We start from the raw sequence: 16,729 nt of genomic DNA, 5'->3' as shown, positions 1-16,729 counted from the left end.
TGCCAAAAAATACTTTCTTTTATTTTAAATTTTTTTTAATTTTATTTACAGCATGGTAACAGGCCCTTCCGGCCCAATGAGTCCACGCCGCCCATTTTAAACCCCCAAATTAACCTACCCGTACGTCTTTAGAATGTGGGAGGAAACCGAAGCACCCGGAGGAAACCCATGCAGACACGGGAGAATGCACAAACTCCTTACAGACAGCAACGAGAATGGAACCTTGATCGCTGGCACTGTAATAGCATCGCGCTAACCGCTACACTACCGTGCCGTAACTATGTAACCAATTTTACAACAAAGGTTTGCACTTACATGGATTAAGTAAAATGACAGCACTGTTGCATATTAATATTAATTGGAATTGCCATTTTATATTATTTCCACATTTCCCTGGTCCCCAAAAACAGTGAAAATATTTCTGCTCCATCAGCAAATTTATTTGAACAAATAGGAATTTTAGGACCAGCCTTCATTATCTATACAATTGATTGAACAGAATAAACATCTCAATAGAATTTCTTGCAGTTTTGCTATGTTTTCAGAACTACATAAAGCATAGAAATATTTCATAGAAAGCATGCTTCAGGCAAGATGCATTATATACAGAATCACTAAAACCTTATAACATAATAAAATGACCTCTATCAAATATTGATAACTTTTTTTGCTGTTTTAGGATGCATATAGAGACAAAATTTGAATTGCTTAAGCCTTAGGATTATGTTATAAAACAGATGGAAATGATGCAGACTCAGATCTGTGGTCAGCAGCAAGTGCCTGCAATCACCCTGACTTACAGGAAAAGGCTACATTTACCTTGTCCGCTTACCTAGTAAAAGTTGCTGCAAAATGCTGCCTCCAAGGTGAGCAGCAAGGCCCTGTGTTGCCTCAGGGCTTCCATTCACAAATCTTGTCACATGAGGAAGATCAGAATCAGCCCTGCTCACAAAACTGCTGGAAAAACTTTGCTACCAACCAAGACACACCCTCTGGTTTAGCTGCCTGTCAAAGACATCAAGCCTGGTAATTCCAGACCAATGGGATTAATGTAAATTTGAGTGGAGAAGGGAGCTTTGGGGCCAAGCATTTGGGAGGGTGTGCAGAGGGATCAGGCCCGCTAGCACTGTTGAAGGAAGGGGGATCATATTGGGAATCATTGATATTCAGTGATCTGGATGCTCTTCTACACAAGTCACTGAAAGTTCAGCAAGCAATTAGGAGGGCAAATGTTATGTTTGCTTTTATTGCAAGAGGATTTGAATACAAGAAGTCTTACAGCAATTAAATAGTGCCCTAGTGAGACCACACTTAGAGTATTCCATATAGTTTTGGTCTTCTCACCCAAAAGAGGATTGACTTGCCATAAAAGGATTGCAGTGAAAATTCACTGGATTGGTTCCAGTAATGGTGGGTCACCATACAAGGAGAGATTGAGTAGACCAGGCCTGTATTCTCTAGAATTTTGCCAGAATGAGAGGCAATCTCATTGAAAACTACAAAAGGGCTCAACAGGCTGGAAGCAAGGAGGATGTTTTCCCTGACTGAGGAGTTCTGAGCAGTCTCAGAATAATTGGTAGGTCAATTAGAGGACTGATGTGGAATTTCTTCACTTAGTAGGTGGTGAATGGTTTGAATTCTAGAGGAGTTATGGAATCTCAGTTATGGAATTTGTTCGAAACAGAGATCAGTAGATATTAAGGGAACTGAGGGAAATGGGGAAAGTAGAAGTAGAAGATCAGCCATGAAATTAACAAATGGTAGAGCAGGCTTAAAGGGTTGGACGTCTGAACCCTGCTGCTGTTTCTTGTGCTCTGATGACATGTTCTTATCAGGAACGGCATCAGATAGGAAATGAAGAGTGGGGAAGCCCACATTGTAGCCTGGGTTTTGTGAGGAAATGCAAGGGAGGTTGGAGATGGGAGTGTTGAAATCAAGATGGGTGTGGGATCAAATGTGGCAGTATAAGGGGGACAGTGTGAGAGGCAGCACAGATTGGGGTGACAAAACGCAGGCATGAAATCTGAGAATTGGGGAAGCCCTTCAGGTGGGAAGGCATCATGTTTTATGGAAGGAGTAGGCCACCTGGCCCCTCAGCCCTTCCCCACCATTCAATATGATCATTGCTGATCTATGCTGGCCTCAAATCCTCTTCTGTGCCAGTTCCTCATTGCCATCAATCCCTTGGAACTTTCAAAAATTTACCTACCCTCACTTTAAATACTTACTTACCAGCCTCCCCAACTCTCCAGAGATTCACCACCCTCTGTGAAGGTGGAGGATTATGTCCATGTTCTCCTGGGAATGCTCTATGACAGACACCCTAGGATAACACTAGTGAAAATATCTCAATATCTACCTTGTCATTCTCCCTCAGAATCGTATATGTCACAATAAGGTCACCCTTTATTCTTCTAAACTCCAAAGAATACAGACCCAAACTCTTTACCCTCTCTTGATAGATTTTGTCCTCACCTGCAGGTCTCTCAGGCAGGCTCTGGAGGATTATGCCCATGTTCTCCTGGGAATGCCCTTTGACAGTCACCCTAGGATAACATGGTCGAACAGTGAATGATGCTACCATGTGTGTCCCTGACATTGAAGTCCCATTAAGTTGCAAGGTGACTCAAAACCAGAAGTGCTTGGATACATTTCACATTTGGTGCCATTTGGCCCAGGATTGGTTGCAGCTGCCAGACTGTTGATTTCAATCATATTGCCCTGAACATAACATTGCTATGCATTGGATTTACAGACTGAACATTTTTCTGAATAATTCTAAACATGAGGAAACATTTCAAAACTGATCAAACTATTAAAAATAATCACCAAAAACATTCTAAAAGACTGAATACGTAGAAGTATCTTTAAAAATATAATTGAAAAATATAAAAATATTACCTCCTCAATCCCTCTTGTCTCCATTTCTTCAAATGGATTTCCTAGTGTAAGTGCTGGGAATTGCTGCAAGTTCAAGCTGTCCTGCTGGACATTGTAATGGGTCCAGTGTCAGATCATTATTGGGAAAGTGACAGCTATCATCTAGCAGCAAATTTTGGTCACCTGCATTTATGCACACGTGTGGAAAACCTAAACTTGCTGGCATTTACACAGAGAAATGCCAGCATTTCCCTGAACAATCCAGACCATAAATTTATGACACAAGAGACTGCAGATGCTGGAATCTGGAGCAACAAACAATCTGCTGGAGGAACTCAGTGGGTCGAGCAGGATCTGTGGGGAGGAGAGGAACTGCCAATTTTTCAGGTCGAAATCCTGCATCAGGACCCAAAAACGTCAACAATTCCTTTCCCCCCACAGACGCTGCTCAACCCACTGAGTTCCTCCAGCAGATTGTTTGTTGCTCTGTAAATTTATGCCAATCTGAAGGATGCTCACTTCAGTCCTAACATGCTCACAGGTCACCAGAAGGAGATCAAAATAACTGTGCATTAACTTAAATTCATCTATGTTAATATAACCATGGATTTCTGTTTTTTGTTTTATCTAAGAGTTTCCCTTTTAGCTACTGAATGTTTAAATCTTCTCTTTGATTAGCTCCAGTGAACTTATTCTTGTTGTTTCTGATTAATATTAATGATTACACCACTTGACTGGTGTTAGCCAGAAGGAACAGTGTAAAATTGAACATTTCCAAATGAGACATTCTGCACTACTAATTTTAATGCTGTCTTTTCTAATGTCTATTTGTTCATGATTTTAAATTATCACAGTAAGAACATCCAAAGGTAATTTTATTAAAGTCAGTAAAGTCCAGCTTTATCTGCATAAACTCTTTGGCAACTATGTGACCCAGTGGTAACTGAGATACCTTTAAATAATCACTTTGGTGGCCACTTCAAAAGATGGTTAAGTAACCATAACAGCACAACGTAATATAACAATGTGAATATAAATATAACTTACAAATAGAATTTGAACCACATGATTGATGCATCCCTTCGGCATATGCTTTAAACAAAGATAGTATTATAAACAAAAGTAACACACTTAATACATTTCCACTTAGGATTTTCTTGTCTTTTCCTGAATCTTTCTTTAATAATGCACTTGAATGCTGGTTGATCTGATAGGAAAATGAAAGATAACCTTTCCAGAGATTCAAAGCACTTGATTTTTGTTGCAGAATGTTGCCGGTAATGGATCAACGAATGCAACACCTTGCTTGGAATGTTTTCTGAGGATTCTCAGTACTCTTTCATTCAAATAAGGCATTTTCAGCATGTGAGAAGCCTTTTCACTTATGATCATTCATTGCAACCTCGTTGATTAAGTCCAATAACTCATGAAAGCTCGGTCGCCCATCTGGTTTCTGAAAAATGGTTTGAAAACATATTAGAGTTATCACTTGTGCGGGAAGCTCTCATCAGTTTTCATTGAAGCTGGCCCCATTTTAAACCCAAGGCCCTTGTATTATTTTGAATTGCCTGAATGACTCCCTGCCATTCTGAAATGCATTTTATACAAACAGAAAGGCAACGTATGTACTGGAGAAGCAGATTACTGGAGAAGAATCTACTCTCTGGGAAATGCACACCCTAATCTTTGCAGAGTCCTCTGTTGCCATAACATTGCCTGTGTTTTTAATACTCATATGAAGTTAAAGAAACCTTGAACGAAAAAAAACCTCTTCTTTAGTAACTGCTACAGATAGAGCAAAATTTAACATTGAAAAACCTACAGTTGGACAAAATTCATTAGAATGATGGCTTGGGTGTGGGTGAAAATTAAAATAATTATGCCCTAATAAATTTTCAATGCACTTGACAGTAGTAACAGAATACTTTTTAATCAGTCTGAACACTTTTGCTGTATCATAATTTAAATTAAGCAAATAATTAAGATTAGCATTAGAGTTTCAGTAGATTTCTGATTGAACCATAGAACAATACGGCACAATACAGGCCCTTCAGCCCACCATGTTGTGCCACCCTTCAAACCACACCTATGACTATCTAACCCCTTCCTCCCACATATCCCTCTATCTTAAATTCCTCCATATGCTTATCTAACAATCTCTTGGAACTTGTCCAATGTATCAGCCTCCACCACCACCCCAGGCAGCGCATTCCATGCACCAACCACTCTCTGGGTGAAAAACCTCCCTCTGACATCACCCTTAAACTTCCCACCCAATACCTTAAAGCCATGTCCTCTTGTATTGAGCATTGGTGCCCTGGGAAAGAGGAGTTGGCTGTCCACTCTATCTATTCCTCTCAATATCTTGAGAAGAATTGTTTGATGTATAAGCATGTTTTATATATTCTAGTTCATAAAATCATTTAATATAACAAATACTTAAGGCCCCAAATTCCAAGGTCCCAAAATCCATTGGCATAAATTCAAACAGTGAAGAACTGCCAAAAACACAGATTCCCCCACCTTCAAACTGTGAGGAAAAGGCTGGGGTGGCGGTATTATTCTCAAAGGATGTTTCTTCAATGCCACCACAACATCCACACACCCAACTCTATTCAATACACCAGATGGTCTTCCAGAGAAGCACCATGCCATTACCAGAAGACTTTAGAGGGCCTAACAAACTTTTTCGCTTTTCAGACTTCAGTGGAAAACATAAGGCTTCCTCCAGAAAATAATTGGTGCTCTTTTGGATTGATGAGCTTTTTTTGTTAATGCTTTGGGTTTCCATGAGGACACCAGGGGAACACTTGAGCTCTTAACTGATCTCACTAGGCCACTTAAGGATGAAATGAGAGGCTTTAGCATTCTCCAGAAATGCCCCATTAACAGTACAGAAGTGACAGTAGGTGAATGATCTGCCTGTACTACTTTCAAGAGCATTTTGGTCAGGATAGAGTTCAGGAGAAACTGAATGGTCTCCTCAACTTTCAGATCCTTTTTTTGTGGAAATTCCTCATCTGCCTCATCTAAACTCAGAAAGTTATAGATCTATTATATACACAATAATTTGCAATGTTATTACTTGAAAGGAAACCTGGTGAAACTATAATGATTCAAATGAAGACAGCTTGACATCGCAGTGGTGAAAACAGTGCAGGTAGAGAGATGCAACCGGAACGAACCTCATGCCAGCAACTGTACATGATCTGATATACAAGAGGTGATGCAAGGGATGGTCGGTAAAGCCGCTCTCCTCGCGATATCTCATCAACAACCTCAGCATTTGATTTGTTCTCAAAGGGCATTCTACCCTCAGTAAAAACTTCCCACATAAAAACACCTAAAGAGAAAAGAAACAAAAACAAAACAGGGTCAACAGGGAATTATCCAAGAAGTCTTTTTAACTCACCCCAATCGAGGCAAGGTAATGGAGACTGGAGACTGGAAATTCACTTGTTCTGTCCTTTGCCAGCTTGTGCAGCCTACCCAATGGGGCTGAGGCCAAACCTGGAATGGACCCAGCAAAGAAAGTTTCTCTCACATCAGTCGCAAATTCACACTTGAATATAGTGACTATATCCTACCTCCCATTACTGGTTTGAATTAAATACTCTAGGTTAGTATTTTTTTCTGTATGATTCAGCATCATCTGGGTTTATCACATCCACCAAGATTGCCTTTTTCTTGAGGTTAAAAAAAGAATTTCTCCAATCCACCCTTAACAGTTCGTCCAGTGAAGTTGGAAAAGCTAATATATAAATGCAGACCTATGCAAAATTTTGCAGATACTATCAATCTAAATACAAATAGAAAATGCCCGAAACAAGCACCAGGTTAGGCAATACCTGTTCAGAGAAAGAGAGTTAGCAGTTCTGTCTCTGCAGATGATTCCTGCCATGTTGAGTATTTCCAGTATTTTCTGGCTTTATTGTTAATGGTACCAATACACACAATCGTAAGGATAACTAAACTGGCTGCAATGATTAAATACTTGCCATATCTTAATGATCAGAACTGCTCAATGTGAAGTCTTGCCACTTTAGAATTTTAGATTGGACACTTAACATTGACCTGTGAATTTGGCAATTTAGATTATCATTGTACTGCCTTACCAATTGCCACACTACCCTGATATATTGAGTACCAAATGCTATCACCAGCAGCTTTCTTTCAACCTCACTCAGCTCTTTTGACGTCACGCAGAGAGAACATGACAAGTGACCCACTCTTTAGGGGTTTGATTTCTCTCCTTTTGTACATTACAGCATCCTGTTGAAAACAATTTCAACCACAAGTTCATTGTATAAGAAGAAAACATCTTACCAAATGACCAGACATCCGATTTACTGCTGAATTTGGAAAAGTGGAAGACCTCAGGTGGTGACCATTTCACAGGAAATTTGGAGCCTGTTGAGCTGGTGTACTCATCATCAAGGACGTACCTAGAAAATAATCACTGTGGATTTTAATCACATTTAGTAGAAAACTAATCACATAACAGTTAAGGTAATGATTGAAACTCCAAGCATTCTTTTACAAATTGTACATTTTTTAATTGCTGTACCTTTAAGTTCACAGAACATAAATTAGCTAATGTTTAATAGTGATGTCATTAAAATGCTAAAAAAAAAAGTGCCATTAATCTCCAAGTTTTTTTAAATCTCTGGGCTTCTAATGCAACTGCTAAGGTTATAGCAGACAAGAAGGAGAATTGCCAGGTAAATTTATTCTCAAAGTGGCCTGTTGCATCAATACTCAGAACAAGTAACAAGCTAAAGAGACAATTCTGTGACAATTTGAGGAGAGAAGGTTAAAAGTGCAGGCTGTTCCCAGATTATATAAGGGTTCCGTTCCGGAGAACTGTCCACACGCCGATTCTTCTGTAAGTCAGAAATGTCTGTTTGCTATGTATGTACATTGCTCCACAATGTATCACTCTACAAACATTGCTATAGTTCTTTCACTTCACCCTAATATGAGCCATAATTAAACTAATGGAATACATACTGTATCCAGTCATTAATGAATACCATGAAACATTTTATTATCATTATTACTAGTTTGAAAAATGCTTAAAAAATGTATAAGAGAATTTGCATAAAGTGGATTTCCATGTCAAGTCACTCGTAACCTGGGGAACCTGTGTATGTGGTGAAAACTTGAGGAAGTACAATTCTTTATACCAGTGTTTCTAAGTGGCTAAAATTCTGACTAGAGAAGTTACATTGTTTACAAATCTTTTACACACATGCAACAAAATCATTTGCTGTTTCAAATGGAGCAATAACCACTCCAGGTTCATCATTTTTGTCTCCAAAAATAAGAGAAAGTTGCATTATATGTGATTATATTATGTATTGTATAATATGCTAGAAAACACTTGGTTAAAATAGTTCCTCAAAAGAATGCACTGACTAAATTTTCCAAACTTAGTAATTGAGGAGTAATTTATGAATTTATACTCAGAGTGCAGAACTTCAAATGAAAGTGAATAGTGGGCATTTTTGTTATTTGAGGAGATGAGGGAATGCAAGACATAGTATGATTATTTCTCTATTTACAAATTGGAAGCAGGATTAAGATATTCAGTCCCTTGAGTCTGCTCTACCGCTTAATAAGATCATGGTTTATCTGAGTGTTACCCCAACTCCATACTGCCATTTACCTGTAGTAACATTTCACTCTCTTGCTTACCAAGAATTTATCTACTTCTGCCTTAAAAATATTCAAAGATTGCTTCTACCGGCATTTCAGGAAGAAAGTTCCAAAGACCAATGACCTTCTGAGAGAAGGAAAAAAATTGCCTCATCTCTGTCTGAGATGGGTCATCCCTTTTTTTAAAACAGTTACTAGGTTCTCCCACATCCACCCTGTCGAGATCCCTCGGCATCTTCTGTTTCTTTAAAGTTCCCTCTCATTGTTCCACAGACCAGTAGGTAAAAGCCCCCATCTGTCCAATCTTATCTCATAAAATAACACACCCATTACAGGTATTAGTCCAGTAAGTATTCCCTGAATTGCTTCTAACACATTAACACCTTCCCTTAAATCAGGAGGTTAATACTATAGAGTACTGCAGATGTGGTCACCAATACCCTATATCACTGAAGGATAATCTCCCTACATTTGAATTCAATTTCCCTACTGAGAAATCATAATATTCTGTTAGTTTTCCTAATTGCATGCTGTACTTACATACCAGCCTCTTGCAAATCATGTGCCATTGAATCTCAGAGCTCTGTGATCTCAACATTTAGATAATATGTTTCTATTCCTTCAAATTTTCCTGTATAAAATGGACAATTTCAGATTTTTCCACAATGCACTCCACATGTTAGATCTTTGCCCACTCACTTAATCTATCTATATCCCTTTGTAGGCCTGTGATTTCTGTTATGTTATCTGGTACAGAAGTCACTTTCTTTGCCAAAATTAGCAATAGCAGTCTTTAATTAATTTGCTTTAATTAATTTAATATTAATTTGCTGTGTATCAGTATTGATCTGTTTTTTTTCTTGAAAGTGATATTATCATCAAACTTAATAATTTTACTTTATAGCAATATATAGAATAGCAGTTTGCATTTGACATTGATATTTAAAGTTCATAATAACTAGCAATTACACTAGCAATTACACTATAATGAACAACTATTTCCTTTTGGTTACCTAGTGCTGAGATGCATCTCAGGAAGAGTTTTTTTTAAATAACATCCGGTCTATAACTTTCTGCATCTGCATCTACATTTACAAACAGATACCACATCAGAGACATTATCAAATTGTAGACTGGTGTTAAACTCTCGGCATTGAGCCAATGTATGTTGGCTAAAGAGCTGCACTAGTGTCTATTTATGCAGCATCTTTAGCATAGTGAAAATATCCTAAAATATTTCAGAGAAACACTTTTGAACAAAATAGACATGTACTTAATAAACGTCGTGCTTGAGTCACTCTATTATGTTTCCAGCACAAATGCTTCCTGTGACCGTGTGATTAAGCATATTCACATGCCCCTGACCTCAAGCCCCCACATGTTTTTGATGCACTTGAATTTCTAGGTCAATGTTTTACCACACGCTTTCAACCAAAGTTCAGTTAGTGATCTTGATAGCTACAAAGCATTTGAGTGACCTGAAGGATTAAAAACTGATTTGAAAGGCACTGTACCTGATTTGTTTTCAATGATGCATTTTTATGTGTTCATGACTCCCTATATCAAGAATTATTTCCAACCCTTATTGTTAGATAAATGTGCAATGGTTCTATCCTAATTGCCACTTTTTTTTAAAATAAGGATAAAATGACACATGGTATACATTGCCCAGAGACACTGGCAAGGAAACAAGAGCTATTATGCATTGTTTTATTGTTGGTTTTATGTATTATTCTTCAGGCATACTATTCATTAAATGACACATGGAAGAGAACAATGACCACATCTTACACTTCTGATGACTTTAATGTCTGCAATTTGTGGTATCCTTGTTACTTTACTCCCTATCAATGACTCCAGCAGCATCATCACATAGTAAGAAGTCTGTAGATTACTCAATAAAAATGCAAACTTAAGTTGGAATTCCAAATTCAATGAACAAGTTACCTTGCCATTCCAAAGTCAGATACCTTCACCACATTCTTGTCACTGACCAAGCAGTTTCTGGCAGCCTGGTTACAAGAAGAAATTATAAGATGAATTTCATAATTATTAACAGGTTTATACTTGGTTATGATTTTTATGACCTGACTTAATGGACTCACAAAGGATTTCCAGAAGAATGGCTTGAAGCTGAAAGCTCCAGCAATTTTAAAGGGAATGGAGAGAAAAGGTTAACGTGCCAGGAAGGAGGGGGCTGATGGCAACAGATTCTTATGAGAGTTGTAGAGTAATTGAAGAGAGAGAACCATGACCAATACAAACTAATCTGAGAGTTAGTAAGGGAAATTGAGTTGTCAGAAACTTAATGGGAATAGGATCAATGGAACAGGAGATGGACCTTACTGACAAACTGAGCTTGGAGCAGGTACAAAGGAAGAAACTAGAGGGAGATGTGAATTCAGGGAAAATGCCGTGGGGGACTTTAGAATTTTGACTGACATGGCCAGGGAAAGTAGTGGAGGGAACTAAGCTTGATCTGTTTGGTAAAGAGTCCCTGCTTTTATTTTAAATAATACTAGACTACAAGATACTGTTGTAAAGTAATGACACTATTATTTAATATTTTGTATATTAAACATGAATGGTAATTAAGGACATAAGATTATACAAACAGATTATATCATTCACATACCTGATGTATTGTATGTCCTAGGCCCAGGTGGGGTACTGTACCAAATATAAAAACAGGAGAATTTGCCCCTAATGTGGTTAGAAGGCATGGATTTGTAGGAATTGGCAGAAGGATTAAAGGTGAATTGAGGAAAACATTTTTCACTCAGAAGTAGTTGGGTTTGGAACCTATACCGTGGAAGGATGATGAAACCATCCTCCCATTTTATATATCATCTGGGATGATCCCTTATGTACCATCAGGTTATGGACCAAGGAAAGGAAATGGGGCCATCTTGGACAGAACACGTGTGGCTTATGTGGACTTGATCAGCTGAATGGCTCCTTCTGTGCTAAAAATTTTCTATGATTTTATGATTTGAAATCCAATTTAACAGTTTTGAAGTGCAAGGTGTTTATTTAACCTGTCACTCTTTTCGTTCTCATAGATAGACTTCTCTCTCAATTCCTGTCAAGAATTTAATGCCACCAAACCTTTACGGAAAACTGAGGCTTGTCTTTAGCATAAAAATAATGTCATTAGTGTATCCATTTATAGTCATTGGTAGCAGGAAGTTCAAGTGTTAATACCGAAAGAAATATTCCAGGGGAACTTCAATCTGTTCTTGTACTATGTTGTATTTCACTGAAGGGTGATAATGGTTGTCCCAATTGGAATGTATATTCACTGAACACAACTATCTTCCTCACATTCTTGCTCCTACCTTGTTGAAGTAAGGAAGAAAATATATAAATGAGCATCCTTCACTATTTAAAAATGTATATTTTTAAATAGTGGAGGAAAGGACAAATATTTTCCCTGTCTTATTATCTGAACCTAATACATATTCACATATACTGTATGTGCTCTAGCAGAAGCTTTAACTACACATGATCCTGACTATTTGTAATGACATTTGTGATCCTGAATATATGTGACAATGGTTAGGTCATACCTCGTCATAAGTAGACATGGTAGAATGGTTGGATGCACACAGAATGACCTACAAACATTGATATCTCTTGATGTTATTCTGGAAACTGCTAGTTTAAACCCCTATACCAAGTTTTGAATGTGGAAAATCTTACCAGGTCCCGGTGAATGAAGTGGTTCATCTCAAGATATGCCATCCCTTCACACACATCCTCACAAATACCTAATAAGGCATCTTTGTTCAGTCGGCCTTGTCTCTGTCGCAGGTAATTGAGTAGGCAGCCATTTTCCATGAACTCAGTAACTATACAAATTGGCTTCTGTTGTGTGCACACCCCATAAAGTTGAACCAAATTTGGGTGAGATAATCTCCTGTGGAAGGAAAAGAGTACATGAGCAGCATCGGATTAGGAAAAAAATGTAGAATCCACATAATCCTGCTGACATGTGGAATCAACTCTAATCAGAATATCCAAGGATTTTATCAAAGGTTTCAGGAAATATTTAGCAAGTCAGGCAGCTTCTGTAGAGACAGAAACAAAACTAATGTACTGTATATGTCCTACCGCTATTTAACTTCCTAAAATGCATTACCTCGGACTTACAGGAACTAAATTCCATCTGCCAATGCTGTGCTCAATTTTCCATCTGATCTATATCCTGCTGTAGCATTAGACAACCTTCCTTGCAATCCACAACACCACCAATGTTTGTGTCATCTGCAAACCTACTCATCATAGCTCCTATATTCACATCCAAGTTGTTAATATGTATCACAAAAAACAAAGGTCCCATCATTGATGGGATTATACACATAACGTATTTACTTCAAAAATATTTGCGTGTTGGATCATACTGGATGGAAACCGGAGGTGTGCACAAGGGAGTGTGGAGGGAACAAGTAGGGCTCAAGCCTCCCAAAAATCATCCAAAGAAAATAAGTAACTGAAAGTTATAGGTGCACACATGCACAGTTCCTCCAAAATATTAAAAACACACATATATGCCCCCCTCCCCAAAAGCCAGCCAACGCTATCCTAATGGAAACCAAATATATTCTCCACAGCTCACTATTAGTTTCATTCTAGTCTGTAGATCCTTCAACTCCCTTCACAGTTCCCATAATTTCTCTCTTACCATTCTGCTTCAATCTATACAGTACCATTGCAATAATGGACATGTATGACGGTGGGTGTTTGACAGGACTGCCTTCTTATCAGCTTCCTGCCAATTCCTTCTACTTCCAAGTTTTCCATTGGAAGTGACAAAAAATATTGGAAGTATCAGTCACAGTATGTGCGGGTGTATTCAAGGTTAGTGGCAATGATGGGGTGTCACCTTACTGTTATCATCATTTCTCAAAAAGTCACCCACATCAGCATGCTAATAGATTAATTGACAGCACTTTGATCTCCTCCAGACTCTTATTTTCTTACATACAAGTTTTCCTCCTCTTCTAGAGCCCTAAAGCAACCAAAGATTTTTAAGATCGAAATGCAGCCTGTCCTAACAAAAAAATGGGAATTCCATTGGACCATGCAAATTAGGCTGATCTCAGGAAGTTTTTCACGGTCAGTTACATCACAGTAACGTGGATGGAGTTTCTGTACTACCACATTTACCTGTGGTACTGATGCAGAAAAGGTCAATCTCCACATCTATGTCTTTTTTTAAAACTCGCACATGTATCCCTGACATTTCCATATGACCAGCAGCACTTACATCATGACCTTAGCTTCCTCAATGAAATCCTCTTCTGACATGGAGCCTTCAAAAATGGTTTTGATTGCTACTTTATGCGTAGCTCTCCATTTTCCAAGACGCACCATCCCAAATTGTCCACTGCCCAGCTCTTTCATGAAAGTCAGCTCTGATGTGTTGATCTCCCATTTTTCTGTGAAAAAAAATCACCTTAAATCATTCATTTGCTAATGTCAACCTACTCTGTATATAGTGTGTCAGCATGAAAATGTTTTATCCAGCTTAATGAATTACTATATTATATAGTCCCACACAATTAACAAATAAACAGATGCTGAATGGTAGAGGACACCAGAGCTTTCAACATCCATGCATCTTTCTCACTCTTCTGCTGAAAGAGCTATGGCTCCTTCACTAAAGTTGCAACAGATGAGCCAGAGAATCCAAGTGGATTTTCATCCTGCAAATCTTTACTACCTCTTCAAGAGAAACATTGAATGGTCTTCATGAAAATTAAAAGGGGGAGATTTTCCCATTCGTACGTTTACTGGATTGCCTGAGCAAAGGGATTAGTAGATGAAACCGTGCAAACTCCCACCCACAATGGAGCTGAAACTGGCTCCCTGTCCATTGTGGTCTCCCATTTGATTGAATCACCTGAAGTTAACAAGTAAGATGGAGGCAGGTCAGCCTATAAACTACTCTATTCAAGCACAATCCAGATTATCTGAAAATGACATCACGGTAGAGAGATGGTACTTAGCTAACTCTTAATTACTCTTGTTTCACTTTTTGTATTTACCGTCTTAATGCAAAGAGAAATGAAATGTAGGATATTTATACATGTTGGTCCATGGAATAGTATACAGTACCATAGCTGAAGCCAGCTGTTGCAGGAATGCACCTTCCCATTAATCCAACAGGATATCGAAATCTTGTGATGAGGCCTAGGCAGTGATATGAAGTAGAAAATATTATTGCATCGAGAACATTTATTTTTATTCATTGTGATACTGACACTTAATAAATGAAGGTCATGCATTTGTAAAATGCAATTTAAAATGGTAAGACTGCTTGTTTTAGTAAAAAAAAATCAAGTGTGTTCTTTTCTTGATTGTTAAATCCTTGGATGTCACTAAATGGTTGTAACACATTCTCTTCAATAAAAATGTGGCACCTGGTACAGAGGCAGGGTCTGGGGGTTTGGGCAGAGGAAAGGGCCAGTGGTCTTGAGTAAGCAGCCACAGAGCAGAAAGACTGAATCAAGTGAGGGGATGAAGTGCAGGGGAGTGGTGACAGGTGCCCATTGGTGGCTGTGGGGAATGCTGGGTTGAGGTCCTTGAGGAATTGGGTTGGGTGGGCGATCTGTAGGAGGGGGGAGGTGTTGGGGCCTCGGCTGATCTGGGGGCTCAGGAGGAGATCACAGGTGGGGAGGTGGCACAGATGAGAATTGGTTCTATGCTGGGGGTGAGGCCAATAGGAGTAAAGGCAAGAGAGGGACTTCCCTTATTAGGGATCCAGTCCAGTGCTGTTGCATGATGAACCCATAGTTATCCTGGGAGTCACCAACAATGATCAACAACGTGGTCTAATTTCCCCTGTTAGCTTCAAAAAGAACGACATATGCTGATGCGCATTTACCGCAACTTGTTCCAGGAAATGCCCAGTTGTATTTCCACAATGATATGAAATGCAGGAGAAGTGGTGGATATCATGTTTTACTTGTTACAGTTGTTGTTTCTTTTATTGCCAAACACATTTTCAATTGTGCAGCACTGAAATAGACTGTGACATCTGATCTAATTTCTAAGTAGATCCACTAATAGTTTGCTAAGGAAAATCATGCAAAACCAGCAACACCTGATCCTTCAAAGACCAAATCTCTTAGGACAGAAGCAGGAAAAAACCATTTCCTTTACACTCTGCCTGTTGCATCTCAAAATATTTCACATATCATAAGTTACTTTGAAGTGCAGTGATAGCTGGATTGTAGAAAGACTGGATGACCATTCTGAACGTGTGAGATATAGCAAAGAACAATGAGGTAAACTGGCAAGAATGAGGTATTACTGGTTGAGAGAGGAAAGTTGCCTACAACATTAACTTCTTGTTCTTTGCTAAACAGTCAGATTATCTGTAATATCCAAGTGGACAAGAGAACCAGGCAAAGAAAGTGTAAATTTACTGCTTCATCTAAAAAAAAGCACCTCCAGCATTGCAACATTCCATCAACACTACACTGAACTGCTAGCTCACATTCTTAGTACAGAGTTCCCAATGTGAGCTGAACCAGAAATAAATATGCTATCTAGATAATGGATTAGAAATTACATAGAAATCACACTAACTAAATGTTCAAATGGAATTACATTTGCACTTTAACATACCTGCTGCATTGTGTTCATGATACTCAATAAGCTCAGGAATTGTATCAAATAGGTGTTTCTCTGCCACATAGTACTGTCTCTGTGATGTCTGTGTCTGCTTAATGTGATAATGTCTGACTGATCCATTTTGATCTCTGTTGGAACATACAATAATAATAAATAAAATGCAGTCATTGAAGTATTGTTCCCACAATTTTGGATCATATATTTTCTCAATGGAAGTATTGGATACAAAGGGAAAAGTCTGCCATTAGTTACGGAAGATTCATCATTGACCACTGATCTCACTATATCAATATACCTGTATGCCCAGTAGAAAGGTCAATAAGATAATCTATTAGAAAGAAATACCCTATGCTTTCAGATGAGTTAATGATTCTGTGAATTCTGCATCAATGCCAAGAGTCACTTCACCATAGAAGTAATAATGTAACTTGACTTCTGGTAAGAGGTATGAAGCTGCCTCAGGCACCTAGCCTCATAATGTCTGAGTTTCACACAAGTGACAATACAAATAGTAACGTGCCTTATGTTGGAAAGTCTTCAGTACTTGAAG

General features: G+C 38.5%; 1 protein-coding gene across 1 annotated transcript in view; it reads right to left on the bottom strand.

Moving 5' to 3' along the window:
* Window positions 1–3,979: 3,979 nt before the first annotated feature.
* Window positions 3,980–16,729, bottom strand: part of txk (TXK tyrosine kinase) — a 38,100-nt gene continuing 25,350 nt past the window's right edge. Inside the window, exons 8-15 of the mRNA XM_052039695.1 lie at window positions 16,174–16,307; window positions 14,659–14,733; window positions 13,808–13,979; window positions 12,241–12,457; window positions 10,486–10,550; window positions 7,207–7,325; window positions 6,066–6,223; window positions 3,980–4,333 (exon numbers count right to left, since the gene is read on the bottom strand). Of these exons, the coding sequence (XP_051895655.1) occupies window positions 4,259–4,333; window positions 6,066–6,223; window positions 7,207–7,325; window positions 10,486–10,550; window positions 12,241–12,457; window positions 13,808–13,979; window positions 14,659–14,733; window positions 16,174–16,307 (1,015 nt within the window). The 3' untranslated portion in view covers window positions 3,980–4,258. The remainder of the gene's footprint in view (window positions 4,334–6,065; window positions 6,224–7,206; window positions 7,326–10,485; window positions 10,551–12,240; window positions 12,458–13,807; window positions 13,980–14,658; window positions 14,734–16,173; window positions 16,308–16,729) is intronic.

The sequence above is a fragment of the Pristis pectinata genome, chromosome 2 (assembly GCF_009764475.1).
Source record: "Pristis pectinata isolate sPriPec2 chromosome 2, sPriPec2.1.pri, whole genome shotgun sequence".
NCBI classification, from domain to species: domain Eukaryota; kingdom Metazoa; phylum Chordata; class Chondrichthyes; order Rhinopristiformes; family Pristidae; genus Pristis; species Pristis pectinata.
This window is presented reverse-complemented; position numbering and strand designations above follow the sequence as displayed.